Source organism: Astyanax mexicanus, unplaced genomic scaffold (assembly GCF_023375975.1).
Source record: "Astyanax mexicanus isolate ESR-SI-001 unplaced genomic scaffold, AstMex3_surface scaffold_51, whole genome shotgun sequence".
In the NCBI taxonomy this organism is placed as follows: domain Eukaryota; kingdom Metazoa; phylum Chordata; class Actinopteri; order Characiformes; family Acestrorhamphidae; genus Astyanax; species Astyanax mexicanus.
In genome coordinates, this window is record NW_026040061.1 from 72,501 (window position 1) to 91,905 (window position 19,405).

Below are 19,405 nucleotides of genomic sequence, written 5' to 3' on the forward strand. Positions count from 1 at the left end.
GAGACACAGGGAGCGAATACATTTAAAAACATTCTTTTTTTGGTAAAATGAGAAAATCAAACACCCCAAAACAAACTCAGATAAACGTATGAATGGCTCAGCGGAGCTCCAGTCGCTTCACTTTAAAATGTGTTTAGGTTTCCTCAGTTAAGTTCAGGTTTTAAACCCGGTTAGGATTAGCCGGGCTTAATCAGTCCAACGCAGTCCAGCTGGGACAGACCGGGGCGACGCATCATAGAGTGGGGCAGACCCTCGGTTCCCCCGCCTCCTCACGTCACACTATATAAACTGTGTGTGTGTGTGTGTGTGTGTATAATGTGTGTGTGTGAATAATGTGTGTGTATAATGTGTGTGTGTGTGTGTATAATGTGTGTGTGTGTGTGCAGCTGCAGGTGGAGATAGCTCTGCTGGAGGGGGAGCTGCAGGTGGAGGAGGAGTGTTTGCGTAAACACATTGCGCAGCTGCAGACGCTGCAGGAGACCAGCAAACAGAAACAGATGCAGACGCAGACCATCATACAGCAGGTCTCTATCCCATCAATCTTATATATATATAATAGCGGGTGCAGGTGAATTATGGGAGTTGTAGTGAGGGGCTGATAATAGTAGGTGCAGGTGAATTATGGGAGTTGTAGTGAGGGCTGATAATAGTGGGTGCAGGTGAATTATGGGAGTTGTAGTGAGGGCTGATAATAGTGGGTGCAGGTGAATTATGGGAGTTGTAGTGAGGGGCTGATAATAGTAGGTGCAGGTGAATTATGGGAGTTGTAGTGAGGGCTGATAATAGTGGGTGCAGGTGAATTATGGGAGTTGTAGTGAGGGCTGATAATAGTAGGTGCAGGTGAATTATGGGAGTTGTAGTGAGGGGCTGATAATAGTGGGTGCAGGTGAATTATGGGAGTTGTAGTGAGGGTTTGATAGTAGATGAAGGTGAGTTAGGGCTAATATTACCATCCACAGATGTTAGAACAGGATCACACTAAATCAGACTCAGTCTAAATTTTACAGTTCTGTGGTGGGATATAATAATAATAATAATAATAATAATAATAATAATAATAATAATAATAATAATAATAAGTATTAAAAAGTAATTCATAAACTCTCTGCTAACCCTGATTAATACCTGATTTTCGGTTCTTTTGCAGGAGCGTGAGCAGCTGGAGCAGGAACGGTTGCGGGTGGAGGAGCTGAAGAAGAGGTGGGCGGAGAATAAGGAAAAACTCCACACCTGTCCAGAAATTGAGAGAGAGCAGCTCAAGGTCCAACTGCAGCAGGTATACAAATAAACACACAATTCCTGTTTAGAATAGCCTAGCTGAGGTAAATGTATGATTAGAAGAGCACTTCTGAGGTAAATGTATGATTAGAATAGCATAACTGAGGTACATGTATTATTAGAAGAGCATTACTGAGGTGAGTTTATTATTATAATGGCATTAATGAGGTAAATGTATGATTAGAATAGCACTTCTGAAGTAAATGTATGATTAGAGTTGCGGTACTGAGAAAAATGTATTATTAGAATAGGATTAATGACGTTAGTGTATGATTATAATAGCACTGCTGAGGTAAATGTATGAGTAGAATAGGATTAATGAGGTCAGTATATGATTATAATAGCACCACTGAGGTAAATGTATGAGTAGAATAGGATTAATGAGGTCAGTGTATGATTAAAATAGCACTGCCAAGGTAAATGAGTAGAATACCATTGCTGAGGCAAATGTATGGTTGGAATAGCTTTACTGAGTTACATTTATTATTAGAATAGCACTGCAGAGGCAAATATTTGATTAGAATAGCATTATTGAGGTTAATTTATTTTAGAATAGCATAGCCGATGTAAATGTGTGAATAGAATAGCTCTAGTGAGGTATATTTATTATTAGAATAGCATTCCTGAGGTAAATGTATGATTAAAATAGCATTAATGCAATAAATATATGATTAGAATAGTACTGCTTAGGTAAATGTCTTATTAAAATAGCATTACTTAGGCAAATGTATGATAAGAAGAGCACTGCTGAGGTAATTGTATGATTGGAACAGCACTGCTGAGGTTAATGTATGATTAGAATAGCATTACTGAGGTATTTTTTTAGAAAAGCATTACTGAGGTAAATGTATAATTAAAATAGCTCTGCTGAGGCAAATATATTATTAAAAATCGCATTACTGACGTCAATGTATAATTAGAACAGCATTGCTGAGGTAAATATATGATTAAAATAGCATTACTGAGGTTAATTTATTTTTAGAATAGCACTGCTGTGGTAAATGTATTCTTAGAATAGCATTAATGAGGTAAATGTATGATTAGAGTAGCACTGCTGAGGTAAATGTCTTATTAGAATAGCATTACTGAGGCAAATGCTTGATAAGAATAGCATTACTGAGGTAAATGTATGGTTGAAATAGCATTACTGAGGTATAATAGCACTGCTGTAGTAAATGTATTCTTAGAATAGCATTAATGAGGTAAATGTTTGATTTGAATAGCATTACTGAGGTGAATTTATTATTATAGTAGCATTACTGAGATACATTTATTATTAAAAGAGTATTACTGAGGTAAATGTATTATTAAAATAGCACTGCTCAGGTAAATGTATAATAAGAATAGCTCGACTGAGATAAATGTATTATTAGAATAGGGTCCAGGGGTCTAAAACGCTGCCACTATGAGCGGGAGGTCGCAGGTACGATCAAGGCGCTCAGAGGAAGCACAGTTGGTCTTGCTCTCTCTGGGTGGGTACAGTACAGTAGATGGCGCTCTCTCTCTTTCCCCTCATCACTCCTAGGATGATCTGGATCAGCACAAGGCTGCATCTGTGAGCTGATGTATCAGAACCGAGTCGCAATATTTGTGTGTGTGTGTGTGTGTGTGTGTATGTGTGTGTATAATGTGTGTGTGTGTGTGTGTGTGTGTGTATAATGTGTGTGTGTGTATAATGTGTGTGTGTGTGTGTGTGTATAATGTATGTGTGTGTGTGTGTGTGTGTGTGTGTGTGTGTGTGTAGGAGAAGGATGTGTTGGACAGTGCTGTTCGGGTGTTTGAGGATTCAGAGTTCCGTATGCTGGAGCTGGAGAGCAGCCTGGATGAAGAAACCAACCACGGAGAGACGGAGCGAGAGATCGGCCGAGAGACACACGCCATCAACACAGCACGGGTAAGAGAGAGAGAGACAGAGAGAGAGACAGAGAGAGAGACAGAGAGAGAGAGACAGAGATACAGAGAGAGAGAGACAGAGAGAGAGAGACAGAGAGAGAGACAGAGAGAGACAGAGAGAGAGAGAGAGATACAGAGAGACTTTTTTTTTTTTTTTTTGACTTTTAAAAACGCTTTAATTAAAAACGTCAGTTATGCATAATCACAAACACACCTTTACGCAAAAATTAAAGGAGATAATCGTTTGGATTACCATGAAAACAATAATTCACCTCCCTCCACCAGTACACAGCCCCCCGCAATACACCACCTCATCTCAAACTCCAATTCATTTCGTGTGCTCTGATAGAACAAGAACTCAGCTCGAACCCGAGACTCCACCAGAGCTCTAAACAGTGCTGAAACATCACAAATCCTGCCTTCTGACCTCATTCTCAGCGTCTTCCAAATGGCTAATTTAGCCTGTCCCAGCAAAAAATTAACAAAAACACATTTAAGACTGTTAGCTTTAGTGTATTTACACCCAAAAATAAACAGAACTTTTGTAAATGTCAACCCCACCCCTTGGAGTACCTGATTTAAAAGTTCAAAAAGTGGTGCCAGTCTGGTACATTCTATAAATGCATGGAACACAGTATCAGGAGCCTGACAGAATAAACACTGAGGAGACACAGCTGGAGTGATTTTAGAAACGTGTGTATTAGTAGGTAAAACACAATGCAGCACTCTCCACTGAAGATCTCCAGAGCGTTTAGGCAGAGGAGCCTTATACAAAAGCCTCCATGACGGTTTCAACTCATCAGGGACTGAAAGACAAGTTCTCCATTTAGAGTCCACCCTCCCCTGCAACACAGCGAAAAAATCAGATTTCACGCAGCTCTGATATAGTGCCCTCTTCCCAGCGCTAGAGAGAGATATGTTCAGTAACCCCTCAGAAGAGAGAAGACAGCCCACCCTACTCTCCTCCCCCTTAAAAACATTTGGCGTAATATCCAGCTCCGGAAAACTCAAAGAGTCAGGCTCCCCAGCAAAACAACTGGATAAAAAAGTCCGATAGGACTGAGAAAATGAGCCTCGCACTGCATTTAAAAAGAAATTAACCAAGCGTTCAGATTTCAGGCCGACAGCAGCTTTAATTTCAGCAGCTGATCGCCATTTCCCCACAGCCAGATCCACAGTATCCCTGACCCTGACTACTTTCGCTCTGATAAAAGCAGCAGCGGTTGAACTTAAACAGTTTACATTGCAATTAAAAAGGGGATTAGAAAATAAGGGTTCGTCCAACCCAAAATGAGCCCCATCTTTCCTTCCCACGGTAAATGAACCCCAAACATCAAGCATAGAACCATAAAAACCCGGCACAGCAATTTTCTTTACATCATCATAGGACATAAGAAACAGTTCTTTATCAAGGCCCAGCCCCCCCATTGTCCTGAGCGTTGCTAGTCCAAACTGAATCCATGGAGTACTTCTATCATGATACAGCAGTCTTTGGGCTGATTGTAATCTCATGGCCTTTACCTTATCAGTAATTTGTATCAGTCCCTGACCTCCCTCATCCAGAGGGAGATATAGCACTCCAGGAGGAAGCCAATGGAACCCATGCCAGAAAAAGTCAATGCAAGCTTTCTGGATACCTCGTACCATAGAAATAGGAGGATCCAGAACTGTCAAACGGTGCCATAGCATAGAAGCTATTAAGTTGTTAATTACAAGCACTCGTCCCCGATATGACAGGTCAGGAAGAATCCACTTCCATCGTTGTAGCCTGCCTATAGCTCGGTCGTCCATTCCCTCCCAGTTTTTTTTCATGAAGGTTTTAGTTCCAAAGTAAATGCCCAGTATTTTCAGTCCATCTGATCTCCAGGAACACTGCTGGGGAAGTGAAGGAATTGCCTGATCCTGCCACTGACCCATTAAATATGCAGCACTTTTGGACCAGTTAATTTTTGCTGATGCTGCTGCTTGGAACATCTGGAGGCATGTCGCCATCCCCGCAACATCTTCATCAGTTTTTATCAAAATTGTGACATCATCAGCAAATGCACTTAGGGTTACTTTTTCCACGCCTGCAGCACATGATCCTACAGGCGCTATCCCACTGAGCTGTTTTCTCAATGCTATCAGCAAAGGCTCAATAGCTAGAGAATACAGCAGCCCAGACAGACCACAACCCTGCCGAATGCCACGGCTAACACTGAACGGTTTGGAGAGTCGGCCATTAATTTTCAACAGACTATAAACATCTGTATAGAGCAGCTTAATCCAAGAGACGAAACCCTGGCCAACCCCGAAGGCCTTAAGAGTGTCAAATAGGTAAAGATGATCCACTCTATCAAACGCCTTCTCTTGGTCCAACGATACTGCTCCAATATTCATCTCCTCCAATTCTGCATGGCTGAACAAATCCCTCATAAGGAAAAGATTGTCAAAAATAGAACGCCCGGGAATGCAGAATGATTGATCACTATGGACAATTGACGCTATACAGCTTTTAAGCCTGATAGTCAAAGCCTTAGACAGAATTTTATAATCAAGCCCGAGAAGAGAAACTGGACGCCAATTCTGTAAGCACTTAAGGTCACCCTTCTTGGGCAGCAGGGTCACTATTGCTCTCCGGCAACTAAGAGGAAGAAGACCCACTTCCATGCTTTCCAAGAAAACAGAATGTAAGTCTGGACCGAGCAGAGGCCAGAACACTTTATAAAATTCTGCAGTCAGTCCATCAAGTCCCGGTGCCTTGCCATCAGACTGTGCATATGCAGAGGCCGTGAGCTCCTCAAACGACAATGGGCCTTCCAACACTGAGCTTTCCTCATCCGACAGATGAGGCAGGTCACTCAACAACCATTCCCTGGCCGCCTGGTCACAAGGTTCAGCAGAAAAAAGATCCTGGTAAAATAATGATGCATGTCTCATGATCTCATGTCTATCCACAGTCTCTCTCCCATCTGGCAACCGCAAGCAAAGGAAGGCTTTTTTCTCTGTAGACTTTTTCTCCAGGCCGAAGAAAAAGGAAGATGGAGCATCCATCTGGTTGAGCCTTGTGAAACGCGCTCGCACCAAAACTCCCCGGCCACGCTCCTCCAGCAGATTTTTAAGCAAAATCTTCTTCTGCTCAATGTGTTCAGTGCCGCCTGGATCACTTGAGCCATCCACTCCGCAACTGGACTTTAAAATGTCCTTCTCGAGTTGTTCCATCTTGCACTTAAACAGGTTCGCATTTTGAGCAGTATAATTTTGGGAAAAACATTGGATCTGAGACTTTCCAATGTCCCACCATTGGGCCAGGGAAACAAACTGATTTTTTCTCTCTCTCCAAGCCTCCCAGAAAAAAGTGAAAGATTGCTTGAACAAGTGGTCTTGCAATAAATTGCTATTAAAGTGCCAGTATAACCGTTGTCCAGTTACAGAAGAGAGTGACACAGAGACAGAAATAAAGTGGTGATCAGATAGTGGAAAAGGAGAGATAGAATTACCAAAAAATCTGGTCTTATTGCTGTTCTGCACATAGAACCGGTCCAATCGAGCCCCTGAAATCCCATTTACACTTGTTTTCACCCAGGAATATTGTCTCGTCATTGGAAAAGCCTCCCTCCACACATCAATTAAACCATGATAATCAATAACAGCCTTAAGGGCAGCTGTTGACCGTGGATGTGGTTCCCCATGATTCCTGTCTAAATCAGGAGTAACAGTACAATTAAAATCACCAGCCAAGACTATTACTCTTCCAGGAGAAACAGCTTTAATCGACTCGGAGACTGTCCTAAAAAATGCACAACGGTCTACACCAACAGTAGGTGCATATGCATTAAATAGAGTGAAAAGGAGTCCTTTAATTTCCACATCAAGCCTTAATAACCTCCCTGCAATGATCTCAGTCATAGTGGTATTAAGCCCAGGGGTAGCATTTGTAATTAAAATACCAACTCCAGCACTATTATATGATCCATGACTGAGGAAGGCCCGGCCTTTCCATTCAGCTTCCCACTGCAACTGATTATCATGATCGGTGTGAGTTTCTTGCAAAAAGAGAATGTTAACTTTTTTGATTGTTACATACTCAAACAGAGTAGCTCTTTTTATAGCATCACGGCAGCCATTAACATTTAAAGATCCAATTTTAATGCAAGCCATGGTGCTTAGAAACCAAAACAAAATATGGAAAAAAACGTAAACCATACAGATAAATTAAACTCTTTATTTACGGTGCAGTTTTCCTTTAACAGTGCTTACGATTTTCTTCAGCCTATATCGTTTTTGTTGATCTAGTTCTTCCAGGGTTGCTTTTCTCATTGCTACAGCACATGAAGCCAAAAACATTTGTAAATCTGGGAAAGAACGCTCGATGCTGGGTTTACGCTGACCTTTAGTGTTGTCTAAAAACTGATTAATCTGGGTAAGTGAGTACAGTGCAGTCCTAGAGCTAGAGCTGAACTCTACTGAAGCCTGAGAATCAATTAAAGCACCCACATCCCCTTCATCTAACACTATCCACTCCCTCACACTCCATATCAGACTCTCCCACCACAGACCCGAGGTCCAGCTCAGAGAAAGGAGCACTACACTGACCCAGCTGAGCTCCCTCACCGGGGGCATCGCTCTCCTGCGCTCCCTCCATCTGAACATTACCACCATCCCCGGGATCACCCTCAGCCCCCCCGGCCTGAGACTGATCCGCAGCGGACTGAACAATAACCGCGCTCGCGTCACTGAGAGACACTGCACCAGCCCCGCTCTCGCGCTCCGGGTCAGCGGGAGCTGCGCGATCAGTTACCGGATCAGTATGCGCGCTACTCTTCCGCACGGAGTCCATCGGTACGGCTCCAGGTTCGCTCTCGCGCGCTGAAGGAGCCGGACCTGCGCGCTCAGTGCTGGGCTCAGCGCTGGGCTCCTCCGCGGCCCCGGCATCCCCCCCCGCGCCGGATACCCCGGAATCGCCCAGCTGAGCACCAGAGTCATTGGCATTATTCTGGGGGCACATCTGCCTAATATGACCAAATTCCCGACACAGAAAACACCGCATGGACTCAGAGCTGATAAATAAAGTGCAGCTCCGTCCATCCACCGGTACAGACACAGAGACATTTAAAGGGTCATACCGCGGGTTTAATATAACAGACGCCTGGCGCCGAAACGACTGCACATGTTTAAACTCCGCGCTCTTACAGCCGAGAGGAATCGTCTTCACTGAACCGACCACTCTACCATATCTCTCCAGAATGTTTTTTAACAGTTCGTCTGAAGCTACAGGTGGAACGTTAGACAGCACGACGCGTTTAGACGGGCTGGACAAAGCCAGAACCGGCACAAACTCGTCTTTAATAACGAGACCTGTTTCTATTAATTTATTCACCATCTCCACTTCAGACAGAAACACTACGATGGCTTTATTCATTCTGGAAGCTGATTTAATATTCCTAGCTCCCACTCCTGCACTGACAGCAACCAAACAATCCTCCACTGATACAGAGGGATCCGGGAAACACTTACACCCATGTCTAAAAGTCAGCCGCGGGGAAGCCCCCCCGGGAGCCGCCATAACGACGTTAAACACGGAGTCACACCCTCCCTAACACTTCCACAACCCCACCAACACAATTAGCAGAACCAGAAATAATAGAAAAGTTTAGAAAAACTCACTCACTCACTCGACACACTGCCAAACACCCGCTCCCTCACCCGGCATGCACACACACGCTCACTTCCGCTCACGTGAGACAGAGAGATACAGAGAGAGAGAGAGAGAGAGAGAGATACATTACATTACATTACATTTGGCAGACGCTTTTGTCCAAAGCGACTTACAATAATGAAGTACAAAAGTAATAGGAATTTAGATAACCCATTTTTAGATAGGGCTTAAAGGAGGTCAAAGGGAAATAAAGGGATAGAGAAGTGAAGGAGAGGAAGAAGGAAATGAGGTTAGAATTAGTTAGTTTGTTAGAGGTGTTAGGAGAGTAAGTGCTCTTTGAAGAGCTCTGTCTTCAGGAGTTTATTAAAGATAGTGAGAGATTCTCCTGATCTGGTAGTAGAAGGTAGTTAGTTAGAGGTGTTAGGAGAGTAAGTGCTCTTTGAAGAGCTCTGTCTTCAGGAGTTTATTAAAGATAGTGAGAGATTCTCCTGATCTGGTAGTAGAAGGTAGTTAGTTAGAGGTGTTAGGAGAGTAAGTGCTCTTTGAAGAGCTCAGTCTTCAGGAGTTTATTAAAGATAGTGAGAGATTCTCCTGATCTGGTAGTAGAAGGTAGTTAGTTAGAGGTGTTAGGAGAGTAAGTGCTCTTTGAAGAGCTCAGTCTTCAGGAGTTTATTAAAGATAGTGAGAGATTCTCCTGATCTGGTAGTGGAAGGTAGTTTGTTCCACCATTGGGGAACTCTGTATGAGAACAGTCTGGATTGCTTTGTGTGAATGTTTGGTAAAGCGAGGCGACGTTCATTGGAGGAGCGCAGCGGCCGGGAGGTGGCGGAAGTCTTCAGGAGTGAGTGCAGGTAGGAAGGAGCTGTTCTGTATCACCTTGTAGGCGATTGTAAGAGTTTTGAATTTGATGCATCAACTGGTAGCCAGTGGAGCTCAATGAGCAGCGGGGTGACATGTGCCCGTTTTGGTGACTTGCAGCTCTGGCAATTTTCAACGCTTCAGTCACAGACAACAGAGCCGTCTCGGTAGAGTGTCCTTTTTTGAACCCAGATTGGTTCTGGTCCAGAAGGTCATTCTGGGAGAGGAAGCCAGAGACCTGATTTAGAACTGCTCTTTCTAGTGTTTTAGAGAGAAAGGGTAGCAGTGAGACCGGTCTGTAGTTGTCAACCGGGGCGGGGTTGAGAGAAGGCTTTTTAAGCAGAGAGAGAGAGATACAGAGAGAGAGAGAGATAGAGAGAGAGATAGAGAGAGAGAGAGATACAGAGAGAGAGAGAGATAGAGAGAGAGATACAGAGAGAGAGAGATACAGAGAGAGAGAGAGATAGACTTTTGACTTTTAACGTCCTTTTATTAAAAACAATTGGAGAAACCAGACATATGTATTCTTAATTCACATCAATAAATAAATATGTGGGGGAGGGGGCGGGGGGGGGCAGCAATGTTAATAAATAAAAGCTTTACATAAGCTCAAGTGCAAAGCAAAGTTCTCCATCAATAACGGAGCAAATCGCCTCACCACAACACCACTTATCAATAAAAGCCTCCAGGTTATTCATATGCTGATAAAAATTAAAATCAATTAAAATTCTTGATTTTACCAGTCTGTTGAAAATGGGAACTGCGTCCCAATCTGCCACCTGTGCTACTTTATTCTTTCTGCTAACGTAGGCCGCCATCTTAGCCTGCCCAAGTATAAAATTTAGCAGCTGGCACTTGTTCTTCTCAGCTTTAACATATTTAAAACCAAGAATAAAAGTCTGCACAGTAAAAGGCACATTAAAAAGACTAAAAACATGTCGTAAAACTTCAAACAAGGGACGCAGCCTAAAACAATGCATAAAAGCATGAAAAACAGTTTCTCTCAGTGAACAGTACGGACAGTCTGGAGCAGTGTTGGGATCTAAAATGGAAATAAAAGCGTTAACAGAAATGATCCCGTGTAAAAGTCTCCACTGTAAGTCAGCTACCCTTTTGGTCAATGGTGGTTTGTAGAGAGACCTCCACTCAGGTTTAACATCATCACTTATAGATAAAACCGAACGCCAGGGCGTGTCGACCCTCCCATCCAGCCTCTTTTTAAGAAGAGCCTTCACACAGGCTCTATACAGCAGTTTCCCAGAGGCTGTAGACAAGTTCGTATCCAGATCCCCCCCAGACTCCAGCAGCGGTCCGTCACAGTCCTGTAGCGCTGGAGTAATGGAGAGACCCGGAAAAGGGTCGTCCCCAGCCGGTAGAGTGAGTCCCACACCATAGTCTTTTAAAACGTTCCACTCCTCGGGAGTAAGGAGTGACCTCCACTGATGTAAAAGCCGAGCCACCACGCGCATAGATCGCAGCCCCAGACGAGCAGCCAGGTTCTCCACCTGAGAGAGATCAGGTCCCACAGTGTCCACCAGCTGGCGCAGCGTGCGAACCCCAGCAGCAGCCAACACCCTCGCCAGTGCTGGGGTAGCTCCACCAGAAATGTCCAAGCGAGCACCATGAAGCAGCGGTTCCTCCAGCAGCCAGTGTAAAGAAAAACAGTCCATTTTGGTGACTCTAAAAAACTCCAAATCCTAAAAAGTCCACGATAGAAAAGCGGCAGGTTAAAAACATCCAGAGAGGCAGTGTTCATAAAAAACAAAGTCCTGTCCAGCCCTAGTCCACCCACAGTCTGCAGTATCCTGCAGGCCACTTCCCTCCAGACCAGGTCTTTGGGTCCAGTAAGCAGTCTTTGGATGTATTGGAGGCGGAAGGCAGCAGTCCTGCTTGCAAGGTGGACGAGACCCTGCCCACCCTCCTCTTTTGGCAGATGCAGCACGCATTGAGGTATCCAGTGTAGGCGGTCCCAAAAGAAATCAACAAGTAAAGCTTGGATATCAGCAAGTAAACCAGGAGGGGGGTCAATGCAGGCCAGCTTATGCCATAAGGAGGACGCAGCAAGATTATTAATCACTAAAATACGCCCTCTATAGGACATCTGAGGGAGTAACCATGTCCATCTGCTGAGACGTCCCTTAATCTTCTCAACGATTCCCTCCCAATTCGCTGTGCCAGAATCGTCTTGTAGGTGTATGCCCAAATATTTAAAAGCACCCGTCCTCCAGGTCAAACCGTCTGGTAACACTGGCTCCCCACCTCCCCAGTCCCCCAATAAAATAGCATCACTCTTGGACCAGTTTACTTTAGCAGCAGATAACGTCTTAAAATCATATAAAATCTCAGCTAAAACAGACACATCAGTTTGATTGGAGATTAAAAGAACCAGATCATCTGCATAACTGGAAATGCGTATGGGAGTAGGACAGCCGGGTATGAGTAACCCAGTGAGCCTCTCCCTCAGCTTACACAGCAGGGGCTCTATAGCCAAGGCATACAACATGCCTGACAAAGAGCAGCCCTGACGTACACCTCTAAAAACTTTAAAAGGGGCACACAAACCGCCATTGACCTTAAGCACACTCTCAGTGTCACAGTACAGAACCCTGATCATGGCTATGAAACCTGGGTTGAACCCAAAGTTCTCTAGAACTTTCCAAAGGTAGCCGTGTTCAACCCGGTCAAAAGCCTTTTCCTGGTCCAGAAATAAGAGACCAGCCTTTAAGCCCAATAGCCTAGAGACGTCCAAAACATCCCGAATTAGATAAATATTATCAAAAATAGACCTACCAGGCACACAGTACGTCTGGTCAACATGAATCACCTGTTCCATCACCTTCCCCAGTCTTGAGGCTAACGTTTTCGAGAGGAGTTTATAGTCTGTACACAGTAAAGAGACAGGGCGCCAGTTTGTCAGACAGGTCAGGTCTCCCTTCTTCGGCAGCAGGGTAAGTACGGCTCTCCGACAGCTCAGGGGGAGTATTCCACTTCGAATGCTTTCCTGGAGAACCTCCAGCACATCCTGCCCCAATATTGCCCAGAAAGCTTTAAAAAATTCCACCGGTAAGCCATCGATGCCAGGCGCTCTGCCATTTTCCATGGCCCCCAGAGCATCATGTAGCTCCCCCAGGGAGAGCCCAGCGTCCAGCAAGTCAGCCGACTGTTGTGAGAGCCTGGTCATATTCTGCAGCAACCTGTCCTCCACCTCCTGTACCTCAGACCACTCACTCTCGTACAGCCTCGAGAAGAAGCTGACTGTCTGCTGTCGGATTTCAGAAGGTTCCGTTAGGAGACCCCCTGATTCAGACCGTACAGCATGCATATACCTTTTCTGTCCGTTTTTACGCTCGAGACCAAAGAAGAACTTAGAAGGAGCGTCCAATTCAGTCACGCACTGAAAGCGTGATCGGACCAGCGCCCCCTGTGCTGTGAGACCTAGTAGGTCGGCTAAAGAAGCCTTTTTTTTTTTAAGAGCGCTAATATGCTCTTGATTTCCTGTGGTCTGTACCAAATCTTCAAGAGCCACTATTTCGATCTCCAGAGCTTTAAGAGATCGGGTAATGTCTTTTGTGACACTGAGAGTGTACTGCTGACAGAAAAGTTTAATCTGGACCTTAGTTACGTCCCACCACTGTTGACAGGAGCTAAAAGACGATTTTTGTAATTTAAAAACATTCCAAAAAAAAGTAAAAGACTGTATAAAATTTGAATCGTCTAAAAGTGAGGTGTTAAAATGCCAGTATGCACTTTGTGGCTTCACAGTTCGTCTTGAGATGGTGCAAAGGACAATGGAATGGTCAGAGAAGCCAACTGGTGAGATAAAACAACGTGTAAAAGCAGACAATTGGTGATTAAAAGTATAAAAGCGATCCAGCCTGGCCAATGAAATTGCATTATTTTGACAATGAGACCAGGTGTACTGTCTCTGCCTGCCATGAACACTCCTCCACACATCACACAGTTCATGGGCTTCCAGCAGCTCGCACAGGCGCTTACGAGAAGCAGCATGGGGTTCCAAATGGTTCCTATCCAAGCTGTCCTCTGTACAATTAAAATCACCACCTAAAATCACAAAGTCTGCAGTGCTACAACTGGCTAAAACGTTACTAAGAGTGTCTAAAAACAACAACCTCTCAGCACCTCTTGTGGGAGCATACACACAAATAAAAATAAAAGAGTCATTTTCAAAAACTGCCCTCACTTTTAAAAGTCTCCCCGGTAAAACCTCCTCCACAGAATAAGTTAAGGGAATAAAATTACGGGTAAAAAACACACCAACGCCCCCACTTTGGGAATTATGTCCACTTAGAATGGAGACACCATTCCACTCCTTAGCCCACTCAGTGGCATTGTCACTATCACTGTGGGTCTCCTGTAAAAACACCACATCAGCACGTTTCTGTTTAATAAGTTCATAAAATTTCGCCCGCTTTACACAGTCTCGTGCTCCATTAATATTTAAAGTAGCAGCTGTAAAACCATTCATTAAAAAATAAATAAGGCAAAGAGCATTTAAAAACATAGCCATGTCGATCGGGGGGGTTAAAAAAACAATTAATTATCTTCTTTAGCATGAAGCTTCTTTAACGCACTGACTTTGGGCTTTAAACGCCACAGCTCCGTAGAGGTAAAAACACCCATCTGTTTAAAATGCTGCACATCACTAACAAACTGCCGTGTGTCTGGAAAATAATCGTCTACTTTTATTCCTCTCTGACCTTTAGTGTCACTAAGAAACTTTTTAATTTTTTCAGCAGAGTAAACAACAGGCATGGTCTCATCCTGAGAGCACAACGACCAGAGTGAGTCTGAGAGAGAGCCCTCCTCACTATCAGTGTCAGCTTTTTTCCTTTTATTAGGAACTTTAAACAGCGAGTCATCTTCCTCCTCAGCCCCAGCCTCCTGCACAGTAGACTGGGAAGGAGCCGCCTCCCCCCCGTCCTGCTCTACAGCGCTGGAGGGACCCACTCCAGCATCTAAAGAGTCCTCCATGTCACCCACACCATCAGCCACACCATCAGCCCCGCCAGCCACGTTTACCAAAGATCCAGCTGGAGCCAAGTTATCCCCGTCAGACCCCGCAGCAGCACCCGAGACCCGCGCGTCCGACCCCGCGTCCAACCCCGCGGCCGCAGGGGGAACGACCGCCGGGTCTTCCGCAGCGGGCTCGGCGGTAACGGGCTCGGTCACAGCGGGTTCACCCGCGACACGCACCGGCCCCTCAGTAGCAACCCTGTCAGGGCAAGCACGGACCAGGTGCCCGACCTGCCCACACCCAAAACATTTAATGGTCGTATCAGAGGAGGCATACACCGGGTAATCAAAGCCATCCACTCTAAACTTTAAAACCAAATCCAGGGAGTCAGCACCATCCTTTAGAACCATATTAACCACCCTCCTGAACGACACCAGGTGCTTGATAAGGGGGGATTTACAGCTGAGGGGGATCTTTTTAATCGGGGAGACGAGTCTCCCGAAGCGGGATAGCTCCTGCTGGATCAATTCATCTTTGATGAACGGCGGGACGTTAGACAGGACGATCTTTTTAAACGGGGTACTGAGGGGATGAACAGGGGTAAACTGATCACTGATAATGATCCCAGTCTGAACCAGCTCGTTGGCTCTCTCTACAGAGTTCAGGAAGAGAACCACTGCACTGTTCATCCGCGACGCGGAAACTATATTAACATGACCCACAACACTGCCCGCCGCCAGACAGCAGTCCTCCACACTCGCCCGGCACTCCACCTTCACCCCGTGCCGGCGGGACAGACTCTCACACAGCTGGGCAGCGAGCCTGTCGGCGGACGCCATGATCCGGCCGAGAGACACACTCCCCGCGGGACAAAACCCGCCCGCACACGCGGACACACACTCTCACACACTCCCACACACACACACGCAGCCTAACACACTCACAAACACTCACACCAGTTGAAATAATAAACTTAAACTCACACTCACTCAGAAAAACAAAGTTTGGCGGAACGCCAAACAGCTCTCACTCCAAACGCTCTCCAACAGCCCCACTCCCTCGCGCATGCGCACGGAGAGAGAGAGAGAGAGAGAGAGATAGAGAGAGACTTCGACTTCAACACACCTTTAATTAAACACTGTCCATATAAAAAACAATGTTTAAAACTGAAAACAGAAAATAATTAAAAATAATTAAAAATAAACCAGAACAAAATAGAGAAAAACAAAATACAAAAAGAAAAACAAATCAGGGTCAATCAGTACACAGAGAAATCAGCTCACACATTTAGCACAAACCCTCCAAACTCCTCAGGTTCACAAAGCAAACCCCCAGCCCCCCACACAGCAAAGAACAAGTCCACATTATCAATGAGACTGTGATAGGCAAACTCAATACGAAGCCTCTTCATAATCAGCCCCCTGACCATCAAGACCGGGTCAGTACCCCCACGCCCTTTAATTTTGTTCTTTCTAGTACACCATATGGCCAGTTTGGCAACACCATATAAAAAATTCAAAATCACCATTCTGTCTTTTTTTGCCAAAGAGTACTTAGGGCCAAAAATAAAAAGACTCTCATTAAAAGAGCCCAAAAATTTCAACCCCCAATCCTTGATTAAAACCAGAAGAGGACCCAGCCGCACACACTGGAGAAACACATGGAAAACTGTCTCTGAAGTCCCACAAAAAGGACAACCATCACCAAGTGAAGGACCAATCCGTGCCGCATGTCTGTTTGTAGCTATAATACCATGCACAATCCTCCACTGGAGGTCACCCACCCTCTTCTCAGTGGGTCTTTTGTACAGGGACCGCCAGCTACCTTTAGGGGAAGAGTCAGTCTCAACAACCTCTGTCCACTTAGTCTCTCGCAGATAGATAGATAGATAGATAGATAGATAGATAGATAGATAGATAGATAGATAGATAGATAGATAGATAGATCGATAGATAGATAGATAGATAGATAGATACTTTATTGATCCCCGGGGGGAAATTCTTGGCATCCAGCAGCAGGTTACACAATACACAAAGTTAAAAAATATAAAATATAAAGATACATATAAATACAATCAAATAAGAAATAGAATATACAGTGTAAATGTACAGTCTTCGTGTGTGTGTGTGTGTAATGGAGATGGAGAATGGAAGTAGTGCAGTTGAGCACAATAGACAGTGAACACCAGTTGATGTGCATAATGTGAGGATAACTGATGTCAGCCAAACAGAAAGTGCAAATACACAGTTATATAATAACTTAAATTAAATTAAGCAGTGCAAAAGATACGTAAACAGTGCAAAAGATACGTAAACAGTAGATGAATTAACTAGTGAATGAACTACTAGTGCAAAATATGGTAGAACTATAAAAAGTGTTCTAGGCATCAGCAAGTCTGAGAGTGTGTCCATAGCTGGGGGTGTGTCCATGGTGTGGCCAGAGTGGCCGGAATGAAAAGGTGTCACAGAGTCTTTAGTTTGCTGTGCTGAGAGGAGTTGAACAGTCGTATGGCCTGAGGAACAAAAGACTTTCGGAGTCTGTCTGTGGAGCAGGACTGGGACAGCAGTCTGCCGCTGAATGAGCTCCTCTGCCTGGTGATGGTGCTGTGCAGAGGGTGGTGAACATTGTCCAGGGCTCTCCTCTCTGCCAGTGGTGTTAAGGACTCCAGCTCTAATCCCAGCACAGAACCAGCTTTCCTCACCAGCCTGTCCAGTCGTCCAGCATCCCTCTTGCTGATGCTGCCTCCCCAACACACTACAGTGTAAAAGAGGACGCTGGCTACCACAGACTGGTAGAACATCAGGAGGAGTTTCTGGCAGATGTTGAAAGCCCTGAGCCTTCTGAGGAAGTACAGTCTGCTCTGGGCCTTCCTGTAGATGGAGTCAGTGTTCACTGACCAGTCCAGCCTGTCGTCCAGGTGCACACCAAGGTATTTGTAGGATTTGACCACTTCCACATTGACCCCCTCAATGGAGATTGGCCGCTGAGCAGAGGGCCTGGACCTTCTGAAGTCTATGCACATCTCCGTGGTTTTGGAGATGTTCAGCTGTAGATGGTTCGTTTTGCACCACATCACAAATTCCTCAACCAGGTTTCTGTACTCCCTCTCATCACCATTACGCACACACCCCACAATTGCAGTGTCGTCAGAGAACTTCTGCATGTGGCATGACTCCGAGTGGTATTTGAAGTCTGATGTGTACAGTGTGAACAGGACTGGAGAGAGAACAGTCCCCTGTGGTGCTCCTGTGCTGCTGATCACTGTGTCAGAGGAGCAGTCCCTGATCCTGACATGTTGTGGTCTCCCAGTAAGGTAGTCAGTGATCCAGGTGACCAGGTGCATGTCCACCTCCATCTTCATCAGCTTGTCTCTCAGTAGTAGGGGCTGGATGGTGTTGAAGGCACTGGAGAAGTCGAAGAACATGACCCTCACAGCACCTCCCCCCTTGTCCAGATGAGAGTGAGCTCTGTGCAGAAGATAGAGGATGGCATCTTCCACTCCCACCTTTTCCCGGTACGCAAACTGCAGTGGGTCCTCAGCATGGTGGACCTGAGGTCTGAGTTGGTCCAGCAGCAGTCGCTCCATGGTCTTCATCACATGAGATGTCAAAGCAACAGGTCTGTAGTCATTCAGCTCCTTCGGGTGTGCCTTCTTGGGAACAGGAATGAGACAGGTTGTCTTCCACGTGGCAGGAACTCTCCCTATACGCAGACTCAGGTTAAAAACATGTTGGAGGGGCTCACCCAGTTGAACAGCACATGCCTTGAGCATTCTGGGGCACACTCTGTCCGGGCCAGCTGCCTTCCTGGGGTGAAGTCTCCTCAGCTGTCTCCTGACTTGGTCTGTAGTAAAGGTTGGTGGACTGGAGGAGATGATTTGTCTGCCAGTTGATAGTGTTGATGGTGGTGATGATGAAGATGGTGGAGGTGAGGGTGATGATGGTGCTGATGAAGATGGTGGAGGTGAGGGTGATTGTGCTGATGGTGATGAAGATGATGATGGAGGTGAGGGTGGTGGTGGTGGTGGTGGTGGTGATGATGACGGTGATGATGTTGATGAAGATGGAGGTGAGGGTAATGGTGGTGGTGATGAAGATGGTGGAGTTGGAGTTGAAGGTGATGGAGATGGTGGTGATGATGGTAGAGATGGAGAAGATGTTGGTGATGCTGCAGGAGGGTAGGAGTTTGCTATACAGCGTGATAAAATCTTATAATCTGAACATAGAAGTGATACAGGCCTCCAATTTTTTAAAAAACAGAGATCCCCCTTCTTTGGTAAAAGAGATAAAACAGCCCTCTGACAGCTCATTGGAAGTACACCAGCTTCAAAACTAGCCAGCAAAACTTCAAACAAGTCCTTCCCAATAATTCCCCAAAAAGTCTTATAAAAGTCAATTGGTAAACCATCAACACCAGGTGCTCGCCCAGAAGAGAGCTGGTAAACAGCCTTAGTAACCTCCTCAAAAGATAAAGCAGTGTCCAGTTCCTGTTGCTGCTGTCCATCCAGGTGAGGTAGATCCTCATGAAGAGTCTCAATGCACTGCTGATCCGGAGGGCGGGCCGTAAACAACTCAGCATAAAAACCCACAGCCAGCCTCTTCACCTCTACCAAGTCTGTCGTAACTGTCCCATCCTCCTTACGAACAGAGACCAGCGTCTTGTGCTGGGAATTAGACTTTTCAAGATTAAAAAAGAATGCAGTAGGGGCATCCATATCCTGCACAGACACAAACCTGGACCGAACCAAAGCTCCCTTCGCCTTT

The 19,405-nt window shown here is 45.3% G+C and overlaps 1 protein-coding gene across 5 annotated transcripts in view; it reads left to right on the forward strand.

Annotated features, from left to right (window-relative positions):
* The window catches only part of LOC125797563 (pleckstrin homology-like domain family B member 3), an 81,028-nt gene that overhangs the window by 26,988 nt on the left and 34,635 nt on the right, over positions 1-19,405 (forward strand). For 2 of the 5 annotated variants that reach the window (XM_049474083.1, XM_049474081.1), the window contains exons 4-6: positions 387-524; positions 1,148-1,276; positions 3,023-3,172. In XM_049474083.1, coding sequence (XP_049330040.1) covers positions 387-524; positions 1,148-1,276; positions 3,023-3,172 — 417 coding nt within the window. Of the gene's footprint in view, positions 1-147; positions 525-1,147; positions 1,277-3,022; positions 3,173-19,405 lie in introns of all 5 variants that reach the window. The other 3 variants (XM_049474082.1, XM_049474085.1, XM_049474084.1) reach the window with 3 other exon arrangements.